The sequence below is a fragment of the Elgaria multicarinata genome, chromosome 3, assembly GCF_023053635.1.
Source record: "Elgaria multicarinata webbii isolate HBS135686 ecotype San Diego chromosome 3, rElgMul1.1.pri, whole genome shotgun sequence".
In the NCBI taxonomy this organism is placed as follows: domain Eukaryota; kingdom Metazoa; phylum Chordata; class Lepidosauria; order Squamata; family Anguidae; genus Elgaria; species Elgaria multicarinata.
In genome coordinates, this window is record NC_086173.1 from 165,952,504 (window position 1) to 165,975,902 (window position 23,399).

General features: G+C 44.7%; 1 protein-coding gene across 1 annotated transcript in view; it reads left to right on the forward strand.

Annotated features, from left to right (window-relative positions):
* Window positions 1-23,399, forward strand: part of LOC134395747 (uncharacterized) — a gene marked incomplete at its 5' end in the record, with an annotated part of 275,440 nt that overhangs the window by 22,436 nt on the left and 229,605 nt on the right. The window contains 2 exon segments of the mRNA XM_063121910.1: window positions 6,015-7,748; window positions 18,496-18,517. Coding sequence (XP_062977980.1) covers window positions 6,015-7,748; window positions 18,496-18,517 — 1,756 coding nt within the window.

The following is a 23,399-nucleotide window of genomic DNA, read 5'->3' on the forward strand; positions in this document are numbered from 1 at the left end:
GAGGAGGGGCAAGGAACGCTTATGAAATTGACAGATGACACAAAATTGGGTGGGATAGCTGATACCCTGGAAGACAGAAACAAACTTCAAAGTGATCTTGATAGGCTGGAGTGCTGGGCTGAAAACAACAGAATGAAATTTAATAGCGATAAATGCCAAGTTCTACACCTAGGAAAAGGAAACGCACGGTTACAAGAGGGGGGGATACGTGACTCAGCAATACTTCAAACAAGAAGAACTTTGGAATTGTTCTAGATCACAAGCTGAATATGAACCAGCAGTGTGATGTGGTTGCAAAAAAAGCAAATGCTATTTTGGGCTGTTTTAAAAGAAGTATAGCTTCCAAATTGTGTGAAGAACTGGTTCTCCTCTATTCAGCACTGGTTACGCCACATCTTGAGTATTGCGTCCAGTTCTGGGCTCCACACTTCAAGAAGGATGCAGACAAGCTGGAGCGTGTTCAAAGGAAGGCCATTAGGATGATCAGGGGTCTGGAGACAAAGCTCTATGAGGAGAGATTGAAAGAATTGGGCATGTTTAGCCTGGAGAAGAGAAGATTGAGGGGAGACATGATAGCACTCTTCAAATATTTAAAATGTTGCCACACAGAGGAGGGCCTGGATCTCTTCTCAATCATCCCAGAGTGCAGGACATGGAAAGTGGTCTGGGATGCAAGTAAGGCTTACATGAGAGGATATTTCACACAACAAAATAGTCAACTTAAGAGGAAAAGGGAAGGAAAAACACAAAACATTCTGAATGAGATTAAAATAAAAATATTCATACAGTCATAGAATAGTAGAGTTGGAAGGGGTCTACAAGGACATTGAGTACCACCCCATGCTCAATGTATGGGGTGGTACTAAAGCACCCCTGACAGATGGTTGTCCAGCTGCATCTTGAAGGCCTACAGTGTGGAAGAGACCACAACCTCCCTAGGCAACTGATTATTTAATTTATATACCACCCCATAGCTGAAGCTCTCTGGGCGGTTCACAGAGGTTAAAAACAGGAAACATTAAAAAAAAAAGTATACAAAATTTAAAACCATAAAAAAAATAAAAATAGTATCCAATTAAAAACAACAGTTCTGAGGGCTGTTAAAAACAAACTTAGGGTTGTGAAATATTGTTAAACGCCTGGGAGAAAAGTCTTGACGTGGCGCCTGAAAGATAACAATGTTGGTGCCAGGCGAGCCTCATCGGGGAGATCATTCCACAATCGAGGGGACACCAGCGAAAAGGCCCTCTCCCTTGTTGCCATCCACCGAGCTTCCCTCGGAGTAGGCACTCGGAGGAGGATCTTAGGTGTCGATCGTAGTGTACAGGTAGGTTCATGTCGGGAGAGGCGTTCCGTCAGGTATGGTGGTCCCATTCTATGAAGCAAGTGCAGCTGCTAGTTATAATAATTTTTTATAAACCACTTTGTTAATTTAAAAAACAACTTGAGGGGCCAAAGTGAAGGTTTCAAGAAAGATGTGTGGGAACACACAGGTGACCATGGGCATCCAATTGGCTTCTCCCAGTGTAAAGTAGGATCTCTCATTTAGATCTCTCAATTTATTTATTAATTACATTTATATCCCACCTTTTTTCCTCCAAGGAACTCAAGGCGGCGTACATAATCCCCCTCCTCTCCAAGTTATCTTCACAACAACAACCCTGTAGGGTATGGAGAATGTGGATAGGGAGACATTTTTCTCCCTTTCTCAAAATACTAGAACCCAATGGGGTCATCCCATGAAACTGATTGGTGGGAGACCCAGGACAAATAAAAGGAAGGACTTCTTCACACAGCACGTGGTTAAATTATGGAACTCACTACCACAAGATGAAGTGTTGGCCGCCAATCTGGATGGCTTTAAAAGGGGGTTGTATAAATTTCTGGAGGAGAAGGCTACCCATGGCTACTAGCCCAAATCTTGAGCATGCATAGGAACGTGCGGTGAAAATCCAATCCTGATGCCTATCAACAGATCCACCCATAGATTCACCATGCAATGTTGCAGTCCATCTCCAACACACCCTTAATCTAGGCTGCAGCGCTTCCCGTCTTCTGCTGGATACTGGAGGGGTGTTTGGCGTTCTGTTCAACGCATTAGACCTGTTTGTTTCAGCTGGGTAAAGCTACCATTCTGCCTGTCTTGTCTTCTGGGCTAGAAGGAGCATGCAACACACCCAGCTCAACACCTGGGCAGGAGGGTGAGCGCTCTCCCCGATCCAGAAAGCGATTCTTGCAGAAGGTGTGATGAATTTGTCCTTGCCAAGGGTTTTATGAGTGGATCTATGTGTGGATCTGTTGACCTACAACCAGGATGATCAGGGGAATGGAAACAAAGCCCTATGAAGAGAGACTGAAACAACTGGGCATGTTTAGCCTGGAGAAGAAGAGATTGAGGGGAGACATGGTAGCATTCTTCAAATACTTCAAAGGTTGTCACACAGAGGAGAGCAAGGATCTCTTCTTGATCCTCCCAGAGTGCAGGACACGGAATAACGGGCTCAAGTTACAGGAAGCCAGATTCCAGCTGGACATCAGGTAAATCTTCCTGACTGTTAGAGCAGTACGACAATGGAATAAGTTACCCAGGGAGGTTGTGGGCTCTCTCACACTAGAGGCCTTCAAGAGGCAGCTGGACAACCATCTGTCAGGGATGCTTTAAGGTGGATTCATGCATTGAGCAGGGGGTTGAACTCTATGGCCTCGTAGTCCCCTTCCAACTCTATGATTATATGTACACCAGTTTCTGGGGAACGTGGGCAGGAGGGTGCTGTTGCACTCATGTCCTGCTTGTGCTCTTCTTATGTTCTTATGATCACAGGAGAAATGAATGGGTTTGTGAAGTTCTGGGGAAGGAGGGGATCCTTCTTCAACAAGTGTCAGAGTCCTCCCAACAGAACAGGAATAGCATTTGTAGACGCCAAACTGCTGTGTTTACAGTGGAAAATGCGGGATATCAGGGTTGAACTCTTAGCCCCCTGACAAAGACACAAGTTCCTGTGCTGTGTGGCTTGGATGGTAGATCAACTTTAGAATGAGACCTGAAAGGTAAAGCGATTGGGAAACGCTGCCCTTGGCCTTGACCTGAGTCGTTTCTTTCCTTCTCTAATCCCTCTTCTCTGCCTGGGATCCTCCCTCCTGCTCCAGGTCCAGGGGATGTTGCCCAGAGCACCCACAGATTCCCCTGAGGCAGAGAAGGCTCCACCGGGCATCACACAGAGGCCGCTGGACAGGTGGATCTTGCAGGAGGGGGACGGAGGACCCTCCTCGCTGGGTAAGGATTAGTGGACGTGTTTTCCCATGGTCTCCCTCCCTCAATTACGCCTGAAGTGCATGAGCTGTCTTAATGTTCTCCTTGAGCCTGATTTTGCTGGGGGAGATACTCAAAAAGGAAATGTTGAGTAACGTGGTTCGAGGGTATCAGGCCCACTCTGGCCCACTTCCCAGAGTGGGTCTTAGACACTCAGCAACTAAGGTCCTCCTCCAGGCGCCTACTGATAGGGAACATCGGAGGATGGCAACAAGGGAGAGGTCTTCTCTGTGGTGGCCCCCCAGCTGTGGAACTATCTCCCCAATGTGGTTCACATGGCACCGACATCGTTATCTTTTCAGTGCCAGGTCAAGCAATATATAATTAGCAATATGTAATTAGCAATATGTAATTAATTATCCTGGGTCTGTTTTTTTAGGGTCATAGTTTTAAAACTTGTTATAGTAGTTTTATATGTATGTGTATATTGTATGTTTTCGCAGTTTTAAATATTTGGATATTGTTTTTAAGTGCTTCGGCTCTGGTATGGTAAACAAATGCAATAAATAAATAAACACTGAAAATAAACAATGAAAATGGGAATAGTTAAGAATGTTAACTTACCTTCTCACCTTCCCACCTTCTTTGCCTTCCTCACAGGGAGCAAAACAACCTTCAGGGGAAGTGAACTGATCCTGGGGGGTCCTTCGGGGCCTCGTTCGCTTGGCGGTGGAGTGGAAGCGGTTTCTGCACAGCCTGGGCAGGTAGGGGAGTCCTGGGGGCCTCCGTCTCCTGCACATCTCTTTGGTCCTGGAAGAACCTGCCCCTTTAGCCTTTGCTCTTCTCCAAGATGGCTGCTAGGAAGGCCTTGAAGGTCACTCACAATGCTTTGGCATTCAGAAAGAGGACCTCACCAGCCTTGTCTTCATGGATTGCTACATAATGCTTAAAGAGAACATAATTTCTTCTTCTTCTTTCAGGGTCTGGTGACCTTTGAGGAGGTGGCCGTGCATTTCTCGGAGGAGGAATGGGCTCTGCTAGATCCAGGCCAGAGGACTCTGCACAAAGAAGTCATGGAGGAGCATCGTGGGATCCTGGCCTCTCTGGGTAAGGAATGGGATTCCTCTGGGTAAGGCTCCCTCTCTGCCTTCTTGCCAGATCCTGGAAGGTGGAATTTCAGCTCTTCTTTCTTTGTGTCAGTGCAGAATACAAATGTCATTGACTCTGAAGACCTGACAAAACATTGAGAAAAGCCCATTGATGGACTTGCTCTGTGGCAGAGATGGCTGCCAACCCATCTTACTTTGCTGCTATAATTGCATCTGCGTAATATTGAAGATGTTACAGATATTATCTTAATGGTCTCCATGGAGGAGAGGAGAGTTCAGCCTTTTCAGAAGACAGCTCTGGACAGCTTGCTTTTCATTTTAAGATATAACTAGACATTGAGAATAACCATTAGGGTTGAATTCCCACTTTCCAGTTCCCAGTTAAATGATCTGCTAGGAGAAAATGGCAGATTTTAAGTGTATTTTATTTTTACAGTATTTTATGTTGTTCATTTATTCTCTCAACTACTTTGTATGAGTTATTCCATATAAATGAAAGCATTGTATGGCAGTCTAAGGGCCTTGCTAGACGAGGCCTTAGCGCGCTTTGAGACCTGTTTTCCCTGCTGTGCGTCCAGATGACGCACAGGGGAATCCGGGCCCAGGCTGCACTGAAGCTTGCCTTAACCCGCCATAAGCGAATTCGCTTATGGCGTACCTTTTCCGCAGCCCCGGCCTGAGGCCGGGGCTATGGAATGTAGAGCAAGGTCTGTGCGTTTTTGCGGCTATTCACTTACTCGTGAGTAGCCGGGAAAAGTCACAGACAGCACAGCGCTCAGTGCTGTGCCTTCGGGCCAGTGGGATCCCAGGGTGGGGGGAGATAGGGGGGGAAGACCAGACCAGCAGGAGAGGGAGATGGCGGAAGACGACACGTGACATGGAGGGAGGGGGAGGACGGGCGACACAGGATACGGAAGGAGAGGGAGGATGGGCGACATGAGGGACGGGGACGGTGGGCGGAGAAAGAGTGGGCAGGAGGCATGGGAAGGGATAAGGACCGGATGGGGGGGTTTAAGTAAAAAAAACACCTTACCTTGTCTGCAGTCTTCGGGGCGCACGTGGCCCCTTTAACAAAACAAAAAAAATGGCCGATGCTGCAGGGCTTCTGTCGGCCATCTAGGAGGCGGCGTGCTAAAGTTAGCGCGCCGTTGCCCCGCCTCCCTGCCCGCTTATCCCGGCACGTCTAGCAAGGCCCTAGTTCTCAGTTCTATTGATCATCGGGATATCTAATATCTTTGGAAGGATCTGCCTCACCAACGATTTTTTTTTTATCCTGTGAATCGAATCAGCAATGATTTGTTTTGTTCCAAGATTTCAAGATGATTTCTGTGTTTATACTTGCAGGTGATCACAGGGGGAGCAAGAAAAATGGCCCACACCAGAGAAGGAAAACTGAAACTGAAGAGAAGAGGGAAAACGAATCCATTTCTTTTGAAGGATCAGAGTTCTGTGAAACTCCAATACTAGAAGCACCAAGTAAAAAGAACATTCGTAAAAGGAAGAAACAGAGTAAAACTCAGAAGATTCATTCTAACAAATATCAAAGGTTTCAATGCTTAGTGTGTGAAAAGCTATTCACTTTCTACTCACAACTTAACTTCCATCAACGGATTCACACTGGGAAGAAGCCCTATAAATGCTTTGACTGCGGGAAGACCTTTGCTCAGAGCACAAGCCTTAAGGTGCATGAAAGAATTCACACTGGGGAGAAGCCCTATAAATGCTTTGACTGCGGGAAGACCTTTGCTCAGAGCACACACCTTCACCTGCATCAAAGAATTCACACTGGGGAGAAGCCCTATAAATGCTTAGAGTGTGGGAAGACCTTTGCTCGGAGCACACAGCTTAAGCAGCATCAAGGAATTCACACTGGGGAGGAGCCCTATAAATGCTTTTACTGCGGGAAGACCTTTGCTAACAGCACAAGCCTTAAGCGGCATCAAAGAATTCACACTAGGGAGAAGCCCTATAAATGCTTAGAGTGTGGGAAGAGCTTTGCTCATAGCAGCAAACTAAAGCGGCATCAAGGAATTCACACTGGGGAGAAGCCCTATAAATGCTTAGAATGCGGGAAGAGCTTTGTTCAAAGCTCATACCTTAAGCTGCATGAAAGAATTCACACTGGGGAGAAGCCCTATAAATGCTTAGAGTGTGGGAAGAGCTTTGCTCACAGCACAAGCCTTAGGCTGCATCAAGGAATTCACACTGGGAAGAAGCCCTATAAATGCTTAGAATGCGGGAAGAGCTTTGCTCAGAGCACACATCTTAAGCAGCATCAAAGAATTCACACTGGGGAGAAGCCTTATAAATGCTTAGAATGCGGGAAGAGCTTTGTTGTGAGCTCAAACCTTAAGCAGCATCAAAGAATTCACACTGGGGAGAAGCCCTATAAATGCTTAGAGTGTGGGAATTGCTTTGCTAACAGCAAAACCCTTAAGCTGCATCAAAGAGTTCACACTGGGGAGAAGCCCTATAAATGCTTAGAATGCGGGAAGAGCTTTGCTCAGAGCACACAGCTTAAGCAGCATCAAAGAATTCACACTGGGGAGAAGCCCTATAAATGCTTAGAGTGTTCAAAGAACTTTGCTCAAAGCGCAAGCCTTAAGCTACATCAAAGAATTCACACTGGGGAGAAGCCCTATAAATGCTTAGAGTGCGGGAAATGCTTCGCTCACAGCAAAAGCCTTAAGCTGCATCAAGGAATTCACTCTGGGGAGAAGTCCTATAAATGCTTAGAATGCGGGAAGAGCTTTGTTCTAAGCTCACAACTTAAGCAGCATCAAGGAATTCACACTGGGGAGAAGCCCTATAAATGCTTAGAATGCGGGAAGAGCTTTGTTGTGAGCTGAAACCTTAAGCAGCATCAAAGAATTCACACTGGGGAGAAGCCCTATAAATGCTTTGAGTGCGGGAAGAGCTTTGCACAGAGCAGCAGCCTTAAGCTGCATCAAAGAATTCACACTGGGGAGAAGCCCTATAAATGCTTAGAGTGTGGGAAGAGCTTTCCTCAGAGCAAAACCCTTAAGCAGCATCAAAGAATTCACACTGGGGAGAAGCCCTATAAATGCTTAGAGTGTGGGAAGAACTTTGCTCGGAGCACACACCTTAAGCATCATCAGAGAATTCACACTGGGGAGAAGCCCTATAAATGTTTAGAGTGCGGGAAGAGCTATAGCCTGGGTATACAACTTAAGCGGCATCAAAGAATTCACACTGGGGAGAAGCCCTATAAATGCTTTGAGTGCGGGAAGAGCTTTTCTGAAAGCAGCAAACTTAAGCAGCATAAAAGAATTCACACTGGGGAGAAGCCCTAGAAATGCTTTGAGTGTTGGAAGATCTTTGCTCTGAGCTTACACCTTAAGCAGCATCAAAGAATTCTCTTTGATGCTGCTTAAGAACAATCCCAAAATAGCATTTGCTTTTTTTGCAGCCATATCACAGTGTTGGCTCATATTCAGCTTGTGATCTAGAACAATTCCAAGGTGGTTCTTGTTTGTAGTATTGCTGAGTCTCGTATCCCCCGTCTTGTAAATGTGCATTAGTTTTCCTTTTCCTAGGTGTGGAAGTTGGCATTAATCCCTATTAAATTTCATTCTGTTGCTTTCAGCCCAGCACTCCAGCCTATAAAGATCACTTTGAAGTTTGTTTCTGTCTTCCACGGTATTAGCTGTCCCACCCAATTTTGTGTCATCTGCAAACTTGATAAGCGTTCCCTCAACCTCCTTCAACATTTAATAAAAATGTTGAAGAGCACTGGGCCCAGGACTGATCCCTGCGGTACCCCACTCCTTACCTCCCCCCAGATTGAGAAGGTACTGTTGATAAGCATTCTTTGAGTCTGAGTCTGTGGCCAACTATGTATCCATCTAATAGTTGTTCCATCTAGCCCACTTTTAGCTCTTTTGTTTATCGGAATATCATGGGGCACTTTGTCAAAAGCTTTGCTGAAGTCAAGATATATGACATCCACAGCATTCCCACAGTCCACAAGGGAGGTTATCCGATCAAACAATGAGATCAGATTAGTCTGAAAGGATTTGTTCTTGACAAATCCACGATGGCTTCTTGTAATTGCATTGTTTTCAAGGGGCTTGCAGATTGACTTCTTTAGAATCTGCTCCAGAATTTTCCCAGGGATGGATGTCAGACTGACTGGCCTGTCTTTTCCCAAGTTCCTCCTTTTTGCCCTGTTTGAAGAAGGGACAACGTTAGCCCTCCTCCAGACATACGGCCCCTCACCCGTCTTCCATGATTTCGCAAAGATAATAGACGGTGGTTCTGAGAGTTCTTCCGCTAGCTCCTTCATTTCTCTAGGATGCAGTTCATCAGGCCCTGGAGAGTTGATCTCATTCAAGGAAATTAGGTGTTCCCTGACCATTTGTTTATCAATCTCAGACTGCAATCCTGCCCCCTCATACTTGTGCTTCACTTTTTCCAGAGGGGTCATAGACCCGGTTTTGGGAAAAGACTGAGCCAAAGTAGAAATTCAGCACTTCAGGCTTTTCTTTGTTATCAATTACCCATCCTCATGAAGCAGTTGATCCACCATTTCTTTCCTGTGTGTTTTACTATTCACGTATCTGAAGAAAGCCTTTTTATTGCTTTTAGCATCCCTCGCTAATCACATCTCATTCTCAGCTTTAGCCTTTCTTATGCCATTTCGGCACTTCTGTGCCACCTGTCTGTACTCTTCTTTTGTAGCCTGGCCTTCTTTCCACTTCCTGTATGTATCCCTTTTTGTTTTCAGATCATCTCTAAGCTTTTTGTGGAGCCACATTGGTTTCTTCTGTTGTCTTCTATCTTTTTTTCCTTGTTGGAATGGTTTGTAATTGTGCTGTTAAAATTTCTTTTTTTAAATATTCCCACCCATCTTGGACTTGTTTTCTGATTAGGGTCACTTGCCATGGGACCTTGCTTATCATAGTTCTGAGTTTATTAAAATCAGCTTTCCTAAAATCCAGAGTATGTGTACAGCTGCACTCAGCTTTTGTCTCCTTTATAACTAAGAATTCAAGTACGAGGTGGTCGCTTTCCCCCAGAGTTCCCGTAACTGCTACTTTATCCACTAAGTCATCCCTGTTGATCAATATCAAGTCAAGGATTGCTGATCCTCTAGTTCCTTCCTCCACTTTCTGTAGGAGGAAGTGATCACCCACACTTTTGGCAGTATTTGTTTCCCAAAAGATATCAGGGTAACTGAAGTCCCCCATCACTACTACATCACACTTCCTTGAAACACTGGCAATTTGTTTCTCAAAAGTTTAGTCCTCGTCTTCTCCTTGATTGGGTGATCAGTAGTAGACTCCAATTATAATTTTCTTTTTTGTCCTCACCACATTTCTTTTAACCCAGATGCTCTCGATTGGGCTCCCAGTCTGATCCGCCTGTATTTCTGTGCAGGGATAGGTGTTTTTAACATATAGTGCAACTCCGCCTCCCTTTCGATTTCTTCTGCTCTTTTTGAACGAGTTACATTCTTCAATTGCTATATTCCAGTCATGGGAGTCATCCCACCAAATTTCAGTTATACCTATCATGTTGTATTTGCCTGCATGTAATAAAAGTTCAAGTTCATTCTGTTTGTTTCCCACACTAGCATATAGGCATCGAAGACTATGTGCCTTATAGTCTGGCTTTGTTCCTATATTGTTTTGGACAATATTTTGGGGCACTATTGGAGCTGTTCTCTGCGTTAGGATGCATGGGCCTTCTTCTACTGTTGCCTTCAAGTTTACATCTCCCAGCCCCATAAGATTCAGTTTAAAGCCCTCCTGATCAAGTTCTTTATGCTGTGGCCAAGCTTATTTGGGAACTATTCTTGACAAACATTAATTGTATGTTATTTAATAACAATTATGTTAAGGTTTGGAATGAAGTTAAAGGAAAACGGTTCAACTGTCACTTTTGGGGAGAATTGCAACAGTTAAAATAAATGCTTTGCCTAGAATGTTATTTTTGTTTCAAACAATACCCATTGTAACATTGGATTTAGCATTTGAGCAGTGACAGAGAGAGATCTAAGTTTAAACGGCAAGCAAAAAACCCAAGAGTTAAAATTAAAATATTGCAGGATGCAAAAGAAAGAGGAGGGCTGGGCCTGCCAGACCTAAAAGTGTATTTCTCGGACTGCTGTTTAATGTGGATGAAAGATTGGGTGTTGTTGAAAAATAGGATACTGTTGGAACTGGAAGGATACAAATTGAGATTTGGATGGCATGGCTACTTGTGGTACAATAAAGCCAAGGTTCATGTAGAATTTAATAATAATATGTAACTACCTAATATGTACCTCCCATATGTACCTACCCGGACCTTAAGATCATCTACAGGAGCCCTTCTCTGTGAGCCCCTGCCAAAGGAAGTGAGGCAGGTGGCTACTAGGAAGAGGGCTTTCTCCGCTGTGGCACCCCGGTTGTGGAACGAGCTCCCCAGAGAGGTCCGCCTGGCGCCTACACTGTACTGCTTTCGTCGCCAGCTGAAGACCTTTTTATTCACTCAGTATTTTAACACTTAATTTTAACTTAAATTTAAATTTTACTGTTTTAACTCTGTATTTTAATCTTATAATCAACTTTGCTGTGTGGTTTTATCCTGGTTGCGCTTTTTATACTGTATTTCATAATTGTGTTTTTAACCTGTTGGATGTTTTTTGTGGTTTTAATTTTTGTGAACTGCCCAGAGAGCTTCGGCTATTGGGCGGTATAAAAATGTAATAAATAAATAAATAATAAATAAATAATGTAAACCAAGGTTCTGTCTTAAAATACCACTTTGGGTATCGGCCCAGGGGGCTATTCATAGAAGGGAATTGACAAATCTGCCTAAATGGTTGACATATAATGATTTATTACAAATGTCACAAGATGAATATCAGTTAAAATCAAGGGAGGAACTGCTGAAAGATGGTCATAACTGTTTTGGTATGTACAAATTAGGTTTCCTTGTGCACAAGTCATGGAAAGGTTTAAAATAGACAAAAGAATGGTGGGTTTGAGCAATCAAAATCTGAATTTGAAATGACATTATGTCCAAATGATGAACATGTTATCTCAAAGATACATAAACTTTTATTAAAGTACGAGACGGAGAATGAGCAGGTAAAAGACTATGATAAAATGGGCTCAAAACTTTGGATACAACGTTTCAATGGAACAGTGGGAGAATATGGGGGGAAGGTTTGAAATTTACATTATGTTCAAGACTTAAAGAGAATTTTTTAATATGATGTACAGATGGTATATGTCTCCTGTAAAGTTGGCTAAAATGTATAAGAGTCCCTCGGGAAACTGTTGGAAATTAGGAAGAGGAGGAGGAGGAGGAGGAAACGTTTATCTTCTTTGGTGGACTTGTAAAAAAGCCAAAGCATTCTGGATACAAATACACCCTTGAATTCAAAAAAATTCTCAAGACTAACATACAAATGAAACAGGAGCATTCCTACTGGGTCTAATAGATAAACAGCTGAAATAGAAGGGGGGAACTTTATTTCTATATATGACAACGGCAGCGAGACCATTGTATGCACAAAAATGGGAGAATGAAATACCAACAACGAATGAATGGATGTTGAAGATGTTGGAGTTGGCGGAAGTGGCAAAACTCACATCGATAAGGAGAGAAAAGTCCACATCCACGTTTATATCTGAATGGAAACCTCTGATAGCATTTTTGCAAGAAACCGAGAAAAATGATGTATTTGTCTGTGGAGATATAGTTAAGATAGAAGAAAGAAAAGAATTTGTTTACTGTGTTAAATGTAATGGAGGAACGAGAAAAGATAGTTCACATTTCTGATATGAAGAAAGCCGAAAGTACACCTTAACCATAGATGATTTTTTAATTGTATTTTTGTTTGCACTTTTGTTTGTACTCTATGTAATGTTCTTGTGGTATGGATCTCTGTGAAGTTTGAAATAATAATAAAAATATGCTAGAAAGATACGTTGTCCCTTCGGGGACAGTACTGTACAGGTGCCACAGGGAAGAATTTATTAAATAGTGCCGCCCTCGCCTTGCCTCGCTAGTCCCTGCCACTACTGCAGCAGCCTCTCCCACAGGGATTGTCCGTCCGGGCACAACTATTCCCCAGCCAGGCTAATGGCAAATGCGATCTGTGCACTTTCCTGAAGCATAGAAAATGTGTAGCCTGCTCCCCTACGTCCCGCACTCTTTTCCCAGAGGTTTTAAAATAAATTGAAACCCCCCTCCCCAGGGGGTATGAAAACCCAGAGATTCTTGGGGAAACCGGCCAGGTGTTTACCAGAGCTGCACTCCTGGAACAATCCTCATGGCCATGGGGACTCACAGCATCAGGCAAAGTGTATTCCTCCCAGATCAGCAGGCAAGTGCTTAAGCCAGGACTACTCAGACAGCTTTGGAAGGTGCTGGCTCCAGGGAAAGTTCCTTCCCCACAGTCGGACATGCTGTGGGGAATTTTCTTCCACATTTTCAGCACTCCGTGCTTGTGTGAATTTTCTATGGGTCATCAAGGTTGATTGATGAAATATTCTACTCCAATTGTATTCGTTCTCCTGCAACGGAGGCTTTTAAAACTAAGGGCTCTGCTCTAGGGAAAGGTTTTTCCACATTCCAGTTACTATTAGAATTTACTGGACTCTTCCTTATGTGTGACCTTCAAAGCAATTTCAAGCCTTTGCTATGATGGATGCTCACTGCACAGTTTGAGCGCTGATGGACTTTCTGCCTGCATGAATTGTTTGATGCGTTTTAAGATGTATTGCATGACTACAACGTAAATAAATACTACTACTACAATGCCAAACAATGCAACACAAGAAGATAATTAATCACAATAAATAAAATTAAAAGTCAGAAATATTAAATCAAATTACACTAAATAAAACCTAAGTGCAGCTGACTGAAAGACAAGGATTGTGCTATGTTTTCTCTGTGGGCAAGTATGGATTTGCTATGGGCAAATGCTTTCATTGGCTTTATTATGTCCTGCTTTTGTGGATGAAGGGAGCCCTGCTGTTCACATCCTAAGAGCGGGTGGAAATCATGGTTCGTCCCTGTTTGGGGTTCAAGTGCAGGGAACAGAGAGGGCTTATAGTGGAGCCATGGGATGCATTGGGAGAGAAACTCTAGTTCATCAGCAGACCTCTTATTTCCAGAAGGGCCGAAGGTTTTCCTACCTTGAGCCTGAGATGGATTCAGACCTGCTCTCAAAGAAGTGGTCCAGGTGTGGAACAAGAGGCCACTATGAGAAGAAGTTGCCGTGTGTGTTTTAGTCCTCACGACTAGTGGCTCCGTGGATCCAGAATCTTCCTGTACCCTGATAAAACTTCACCTAACATTAGGGTGACCTTATGGAAAGGAGGACAGGGTTCCTGTATCTTTAACAGTTGTATTGAAAAGGGAATTTCAGCAGGTGTCATTTGTATACATGGGGAACCTGGTGAAATTCCCTCTTCATCGCAACAGTTAAAGCTGCAGGAGCTATACTAGAGTGACCAGGTTTAAAAGAGGGCAGGGCTCCTGCAGCATTAACTATTGTGATGAAGAGGGAATTTCACCAGGTTCTCCATATATACAAATGACACCTGCTGAAATTCCATTTTCTATGCAACTGCTAAAGAAACAGGAACCCTGTCCTCCTTTTCTCAGGGTCACCCTTGACCTCTCTCTTTTTAGAGGATCTATTCGTGTTTTGAGTTCTGAAGGGCACCAGGTTGGGGAACGCTGTTCTGCAGCAAGGGCAGGCAGACGGACGGAGGGCTCCCATGCCGGAGGCTGCTTTACACACTCAAAGGGGAAACGGCTGTGGATCCCACGAAGCCCCCAGGAGCAGATGGGGCAGCGATGCTGCAGAGGGGATAAAAGACCCCCCCCCCATGGAAAAGCCCCCTTCCCAAGTCCATGTCTCTGCCAGGAGCCTCTGCGGCCCTCTAGTGCTGCCTCCACCGAAGGGTTAAAGAGGCGGAGAGGGGGCTGGGTCCTAGAGCCCAGGCTGGATGAGGCCCCTCCCTTCCGGCCCCACACTTCCTCCCCCCCTTGCAAAGGAGCCTGGGATTCTCCCCCTGCTCCTGCGAGTCTCGTGTTTCCGCTGTCTGCAGCCTATTTTCCCCTGCAAAGGAGCCGGTGAGTGCAGATTGCAAGGGGGTCCCAGGGGGGAGGGCGTGGAAAGAGAGCCCCCCCAGGACAGGGGGTGGGTGGGAAGAGAGAGGGAGCCCCGAGCCCCCCCTCCCAGGGGACTGACCCACTTACGGCCTCTCCAGGACACCCCCGCCTTGCACCTCCTTCCCTCCCTATAACTAGGGGATCGCGGAAGGGAAGGCTGGAGAAGGGGGGTTGTCTGGGAGGGACACAAAAGGAAAGGTCCCGGTTGGGGAGGAGGAATGTCCCACCTGCGGGCAAAAGGCTGCCCTGGTGTCCTGTTTGCATTGCATTTTTATTTTGTTGCCTCTCGCTGATTCAAACCTAGTGAATAAGTAAAATTAACAAGTCACTTTGGCCACGAGGCCTTCGAAATAAAACCTGGGGCGCTTTTGTTGATTAAGAAGGGAGCCTGCTGTTGGTTTTAGTACGTCCCTCTTTGATGTATCAAGTGAGCCCGATGTTCACATCCTGAGAGTGGGGAGAAACTGCTGTTACTCTGGTGCAATTACTCAGGTCCCTGATTGGGGTTCAAGTGCTGGGAGCAGAGAGGGCTTAGAAAGGGAGCGGTGGGACGGATTGGGAGAGAAACTCTGGTTCATCAGCAGACCTCTTATTTCCTGGAGGGCCGAAGGTTTTCCTTTCTGGAGCCTGTGATGGATACAGTCCTACTCTCAATGCAGGATCGTGAACAAGAGGCCTCCATGAGAAGAAGTTTCCATGTGTGTTTGACACCTCACGGCTAGAGGCTTGCTGAGTCCAGAATTTTCCTTATATTCAATAAACAAAAAACCTATGTTTCACAAAACAACATTAAAGGCTCTACAGTTTTCAACCAAACTCCAAAAAGCAGGGAAATTGGGAGTTAAGGCTCGGAAGCCTTTAATGCCACATCCTCCCTAAGGAGGCAGAAAGTGCCTTTGAAATTCTCCTTCTCCCAAAGCAGATATAAACCATGAGGACAGGATGGAGAATAGGATATGCAGAGGTGACTGTGGTATTGTGGAAAACCGATGACGAACAACTTAGGGCCACCTACTTCTCTTTTTTTGTTTAGAGCAGCCCTTCCTCAACCTGGTGCCCTCCAAAGGTGTTGGACTACAACTCCCATCATTGCAAGTCAGTATGTCCCATGGTCAGGAAAGCTAGGACAGCAGGATAGGGAACGCTGTTCTATATCCTTACTAAATACAGGAGCTGCACAATATTTTTTTCTCACATGCATCTCGCATAGAGCAGCACGATTGATAACAGAAGGGACACTATTTGTTGGAGATGTAGAACCAGAGCAAGGGCTGGCACTTTCAGCTTTTGGTCAATACTCTCCTCTTTCTCTTCTGCCATTTCATTGGCCAAACAGCAGTATTACTCAACGTTGATCCAGTCAAATGTTAGGCATCCTCAGCGGCTCCCATTCTCAAGAAACCTACTCTTGATAGGCTATCTCTGTCTAACTACCAACCTGTCTCTTTGCTGCCTTTTGTTTCAACGATCCTGGAGCGTGTGGTCTACTCTTGATTTTCTTTCTAGTAACTCTGCTCTGGACCCTTTTCAATCTGGATTCCGTCCTTTGCATTCCACTGAAACAGCCCTTACTAAGATCACCAATGATCTTCTTACTGCCAAGTCTAAAGGCCTTTATTCCGTTCTTATTCTCCTTGATCTAACTGCAGCCTTTGACACGGTTGATCACGATCTTCTCTTAGATTCCCTTCATGACCTTGGATTTTGTGGCTCTGTCTATAACTGGTTTGCCTCCTATCTAGCGGGTCGCTCTTTCAGCGTGTTGCCTAATGGCAGCTTGTCTTCATCTTTTCCCCTTTCAGTAGGGGTTCCGCAAGGCTCGGTGCTTGGTCCGCTGTTGTTTTCTTTATACATGTTGCCCTTGGGTAAGCTTATCCAATCTCATGGCCTCCAATATCATCTGTATGCCGATGATACACAATTATATCTTTCATCTCCGGATCTTTCTCCTGATGTTCACGATCGTATCTCGCCATGTCTTTCAGATATCTCAGCTTGGTAGCTTCATCGTCGTTTGAAACTTAATATGGCAAAGACTAAATTGCTTGTTTTTCCTCCTAAACCTTCTCCTCATCTCTCATTCTCTCTCACTGTCAATGATGTTACGCTTACTCCAGTCAAGGAAGCTCGTAGTCTTGGCTTTATATTTGATTCCTCGCTCTCCTTTATTCCTCATATTGAGGCAGTAGCTAAATCCTGTCGTTTTTTCCTGTATAATATTGCCAGGATTCGATCATTTTTGTCTGTCTCTTCTGCCAAGACTCTTGTTCATGCATTGGTTATTTCTCGGTTGGACTACTGCAACCTTCTTCTCTCTGGCCTTCCTCCGTCTCACATCAGTCCGCTGGTCTCTGTCCACCACTCTGCCGCTAAGATCATCTTCTTGGCTCGCCGCTCTGACCATGTTACTCCGCTTCTGAAATCTCTTCATTGGCTTCCAATTCACTTCAGAATCCAATATAAACTTCTCCTGTTGACCTACAAAGCTTTTCACTGTCTAGCTCCTTCCTATCTCTCCTCTCTCATCTCACACTATTGCCCCGCTCGTGCTCTTCGCTCCTCTGATGCCATGTTTCTCGCCTGCCCAAGGGTCTCTACTTCCCTTGCTCGGCTTCATCCATTTTCTTCCGCTGCCCCTTACGCCTGGAACGCTCTTCCAGAACATTTGAGAACTACAAGTTCAATCGCAGCTTTTAAAGCTCAACTAAAAACTTTTCTTTTTCCTAAAGCTTTTAAAACTTGATTTTGTTCTGACTTTATACTGTTAGTTTTACCCTACCCTGTGCCTGTTTACCCTACCCTGTACCTGTTTGCATTCTCTTCCCCTCATTGTTTTATTATGATTTTTTTAGAATGTAAGCCTATGCGGCAGGGTCTTGCTATTTACTGTTTTACTCTGTACAGCACCATGTACATTGATGGTGCTATATACATACATAAATAAATAATAATAATAATAATACCCTGCCCTTCAAAGAACCAATGTTTTTCCTTAAAATGTGTTCATACAAAATATACAGTTCACTCCCCACAATCCCTCCACAATACTCTCATCAGAGTGACAGAGGAACAGAAAAGGATTAGTTTGGGTGTCTTGAACTCCTTTCAGATGAGATTAGTTTGCAATCCTATACCACTTGGGGGGAAGCCCTAGTAAACTCAGTGGCACTGGCTTCTGAGAAGACAAGTATAGGATCCAAGTATAAACCATCCTTCTCCAGCCCGGTGCTCTCCAGATGTGCTGCGCTGCAACTCCCATGTTATGGTGAGGACAAAAATCATTTTCATCAATAGTTTTTAAAATAATCCTTCCTTACACATGAATCTAGTAGGTGGTAGCTCTGCCTTTGATCTCACACTGCTGAACACGTCAGAAAAATCCTCTGCGGTCACAGCATTCGCAGCATTCTTGATCACTGTCCATGCTGACAGAGACTTTTATGAGTTGAATGCCAAAACATCTAGAGATCTACATTTTGCCTGCTCTTGCTCTAGAACAGCATTCCCCGATCAGTTTTCCAGAACCCCCCCCCGTCACCTCTCCATATGATAGCCTGCTGCCCTCCACATGTTTGAGAGTACAAGTCACAGCATTCCTGTCCATGGGACATACTGACTTGCAATGATGGGAGTTGTAGTCCAACACCTTTGGAGGGCACCAGGTTGGGGAAGGGCTGCTCTAAACAAAAAAAGAGAAGTAGGTGGTCCTAAGTTGTTCATCATCATTTTTCAACAACCCCACCGTCACTTCTGCATATCCTATTCTCCATCCTGTCCTCATGGTTTATATCTGCTTTGGGAGAATGAGAATTTCACTGGCACTTTCTGCCTCCTCAGGGAGGATGTGGCGTTAAAGGCTTGTGAGCCTTAATTCCCAATTTCCCTGCTTTTTGGAGTTTGGTTGAAAACTGTAGAGCCTTTAATGTTTTGTAAACCGTAGGTTTTTTTATTTATTGAATTTCATGGCTTTGTGTAACGGATGACCACACAGGAAAGAAGCCATATAAATGTATGGGATGTGGGGAAAGCTTCAGCTGTAGTGGGACCTTGAGTAGACATCAAAGAACCGACACAGGGGAGAAAAAAATATTATTTAAATAATTTCCCAATTTACACTATTTAAAAAATTTAAATTATGACACTATAGTGTAATTATTTTAAAAACCACACTAAAATCTATAATTTTTACTATATTGACATTAAAGAATCCACTTAAAGCAAGGATCAGAGTATCCAGCATTTTTCATATAACTGCTTGATAACCCACATATCAGGTAACTTCCAAATGAAAGGCATCACCAAATGTTGCTTCCTTGCTCGTATTTTCTTGCTATGTCAATAACTGGAGATTGTAGTTAACAATACATTTAGGTATTTATTGCAGAGTTTTGGCTATGGGGTGGTTTAGCAATGTAATAAATAAATACACCCAGGCTATGGGACGGTATATAAATGTAGTTCCTTATGCCCCCCCTTCCCGGCTTTCCTTCAGCCTACACTACCTTACAGGGTCGTTGTGAGGATAAAATGAAGAGGAGGATGAAGAGGACTACATGCCCTGGACTACTGCAACTACTGAGGGGCATTGAATTCTATGATTCTGTGAATCTAAATCTACAGCATCTGGAGGGTGCTGTAGCAAAAACTAGGTCCCTTAACCATTTCTCTGGTGTGAAGTAATATTTTGGGTATAAGATTCATGGATGTACATTTTAGAAAATGTTTTCCTTTCATACAAACATAAAGCAGCAGATTTAGCTTATAAGAAGCAGGTACACAGAGAAAGGAAAATATTTTCTATGTACAACCAAAACCATTCACCTTCCTTCACACCAGATATTTTTTTAAGAGACCTATATATGTGTTCAAATTCAAAATACACACACACACACACACACACACACACACACACAAATCTATAAAAGAAAGCTTAAAATGTAGTTCAGCACCTTTAAAAGAAACACACACTAGCTGAAGAAGCTTAAATTCATGGCAGATAGGCCAGGGTTAACCTCCTCTCATTCCTAGTCTCAACTCAATATTCCTTATAAAGTTTAAACTTTATAAGAGGCTTGGGTGAGGAACTGCCACCCCAAAGGAAAGTTTGCCATATATTTTTTACTTTGAATTAAGAAGGATGCACCAGCACTTCAAACACACACACACACACCTCCCTCTTCACAATCACAACAAAGTCAATGAAACTCCTACCTGAGCCAGCCAGGTTTTCTTTTTCCTTGGAGGCCAGGGAAAGGCCTCCCTTCAAGCAAGGCAGGTAGTTTCTCTCTCCCTCCCTGGCCTCCACAGCAGTGTGGGGAAGGAGAGGGTCCAGACAGCGCTTTGGCTCAACTGCAGAAGGAAATGGCTCCTAGATGAGCCAGGCGACAAATCTTATTTCCAACATTCCAATCTATTTGAGACAGGAGGGAGGGGGGAGAGCAACTCTACTGAGCATGCTCCTGCTCTGTCGGGCCTTCCATTCTCTTTAATGGGGCAAAGAAATGTATTAATTAAAAATCAACGGAAGTGAATTTTGAAAAAAGAAAAGTCATTCCACCAAATAGAAGGACAGGGGGACAAGATCCCACCACTGGTTTGAAGGGTAAGGGTCCCAATTCGGAGCTTTTAGTGAGTAAAAAAATCATCGCCACCCGGAAGCAGATCTGTGTCAGTTTGAAGCAGAGAGGCTTTTCCCACTTTGGAACTTTGAACTGCCATCCTGCCCTCAATATTTCACCAATCTTCTTGAAACGTGCAGGGTGTGTAAAACCAGCATTTCTTTCTGGCAGGTCTCCGTTTCAGAAAGATTGGTGAAACATTTTCCATTTTATGAACATCAGAATTATCCACCCTCTATTTCGACCTTAACATGATGGAATGCTCTTTTCACTGATCACCTATAACACAGGGAAATACTCCCGTAATCCTGATAAGGCTGGACGTTACATCGGCTGCCTAAAACCATGGAACTGTAGACTATACTGTTATGTGGTTGAAAGCTTTTCTCATTGCATCTATCTACTTTGGACTGGTGGAAGTTTAACTAGAGCTCAATAGCAATTCAACTGCTGCTAGTTGGGCCTGGCACTCTTTCCACGTTGTTTTCTGACACGCCTTAGGAGGAGTTAAACTGCAGTGTGTTTGGCAGAGTGTACACATGTATTTCTTTCCAGTCATTGCATATTTCACGTTTTGCTTCCGTATGTGACGTCCTTTTGCATTTACTTGCCTTATAAACTAGGGTGACCTTATGAAAAGGAGGACCGGGCTCCCGTATCTTTAATAGTTACATAGAAAAGGGAATTCCAGCAGGTGTCATTTGTATGTATGGAGAACCTGTTGAAATTCCCTCTTCATCACCACAGTTAAAGCTGCAGGAGCTATACAAGAGTCTCCAGATTTAAAAGAGGGCAGGGCACCTGCAGCTTTAACGGTTGTGTTGAAGAGAGAATTTCACCAGGTTCTCCATATATACAAATGATAGCTGCTGGAATTCCCTTTTCAATACAACTGTTAAAGATACAGGAGCCCTGTCCTCCTTTTCATATGATCACCCTATATAAACCATTCATCTCTTAAGGCTTCCTTAGAGGCATATTTCATTTGTTTAACAAGCTGAAAAAGTATTCATTTTTTTCTTGCTTAATATTAAAATAAACTTTCACACATTATTAACTTTTAACGGCATTAATTCAGCTCTGGTTCCACACACTCTCTGTCCTGATGGGGCAGAGTCAGGGTCGCGGAGGTCCCTTTGAAGAAGGTGCTGGCTCTTACGAATAAGGCGGTCTGTTCTTCTCAGGTTCACCCTGTCCAGGAATTCAAGCAAATAGGTATGTGGGCTTCCCCTGTGCCCACCCTGTGCTAATAAAATTGCTTTGGGCCTGTTCTCTAGAAATCAAAGTATCTACGCTTCCGCAGTAACTGGAAAATGTGTTAAGGATGCAACCATGACACCAACTCTTGTGAAGAGTATTGAAACACTAGTTTTACAAGATTGTCTGCCTGCTAGAACTGTTACAGGGTGTTGTGGCTTTGGTGTATTCTATGGAGAGGTTCAGCCTTGTTTCTAACGGGACTGACCCTATAAATATGTTAGCATTTCCTGAAAATAGTGGGCAGTTCCTTGGGTCCTCTGAGTGCTTCCACCTTGCAGTGTGAAGCGCTGCTCGTAATAAACCTTCTAAAAAAAGAGAATCATAGAATAGTAGAGTTGGAAGGGGCGTATAAGGCCATCGAGACCAAGCTCCTGCTCAATGCAGGAATCCACCCTAAAGCATCCCTGACAAATGGCTGTCCAGCTGCCTCTTGAAGGCCTCTACTGTGGCAGAGCCCACAACCTCCTACATCTTAAGAGTCTTTGACCACCACTACGTTTTAGAGTCTTTGACCACCACTCAGCGATCCCACTTAGAGGAGACCAACCTTTCCCGGGTTCCTCGACACCCCCTCGAAATATCAGCTCTGAAGTTTCGGCCTGTGGCTTACCTTGCCAGACTGGTGTTTACAAGAATCAAATTATTGGGGAAGGCACATGGGCCTTGTAGCTGGAGGGGGGGCGTTGTTCAGTCGTCCTTCAGCGGAATGATCAGTCAAGCAGCCATCTGGCTCCGTTACCAGGTTTTATCAAGGCAGCTGGTAGCCCAAGGCCGTTCCACAGGGTTGTTGATCTGTGCAGCTGAAGGTGGGAACCTTCTCGCCTCACCGGGAGCCCTGGGGAGCTTCTTGTTTGTGGATTGGTGCAGCCAGGCCACCCCACCTGCTTAGCTCTGGGGATCAGTTACTTAGTTTCTAGTTTTTGGTCTCTGTTCATTTGGGGAAGGGTCATTCTGCTCGGGGTCCAGAAGGGTGGCAAAGGGACCCCCGTGCCATCATGTATTAGGTAGCCAGGACTGAGTGTCTTTCTTTGGGTGGCTCTGAATCAACGGCTTGCCGTGATGTGGCTTTTATTGCTCTTTTAAAGTTGTTTAATTTCTGCTGTGGCCTTTTAGTTTCATTGAAACTTTTAGACTGTTTCCCCCCACACCCTCCCCTGTCTCCTGTTAATTGTTCAGACACTCAAGGCCTTACTCTGATTTAATAAATTGCCTGAAGCCTTGGTGAAGTGTGGTTATTCTCAGGTGAACTGGCTCCAGTTCCAGTGTTTCACTGGGATCCGGTGGGAGGGGGGCGGCTGGGTTGGGAACTTTAACCAGGTCTACCTTGTGTGCCTCCTTCACAAGCTCCACTTTAATTCCTACAGCGCAGTCCCTGCCTCAAAGGAGAAATTGGCAGCCAAGACAGGAGACTGTTTCAAGTCCTGGTGGGAGCAGAGATGGAGAAGAGCGTGAAGATGGAAGAGCAAAGCTTTGCAGGCCCTGAACCAGAAAACGTCTCCTGCAATATCCAGGAAGGGAGCCGTGCAGAGCCCTGGGAAGGAAGAGTGCAGCAGGACCAGCCTGGGAGCAACACCTGCTCAGATGTGGAGCTTCAGCCTTTCAGGGACTTCTGCTACCAGGAGGCCATGGGGCCCCGAGGGGTTTGCAGCCGTCTCCACCACCTTTGCTGCCAGTGGCTGAAGCCAGAAAAACACACGAAAGCTCAGATGCTGGACCTGGTGGTCCTGGAGAAGTTCCTGGCTGTCCTGCCCCGGGAGATGGTGAGCTGGGTCAGAGAATGTGGAGCGGAGACCAGTTCCCAGGCGGTGGCCTTGGCAGAAGGCTTCCTCCTGAGTCAGTCAGAGGACAAAGACCAGGTGAGAGCATTTCATCTTGATAACTAATAGGGACTGTGTTCTTACTACTTATCTCAACGTGTCCTTACATGTCCTTTAAGGAAGGGATGCCCCAATTTCCAATGGTCCAACCCCCAAGTATAGTTGCTCTTCATGTGTAGAGCAGGCCCTCATTGGAGGATAGTTA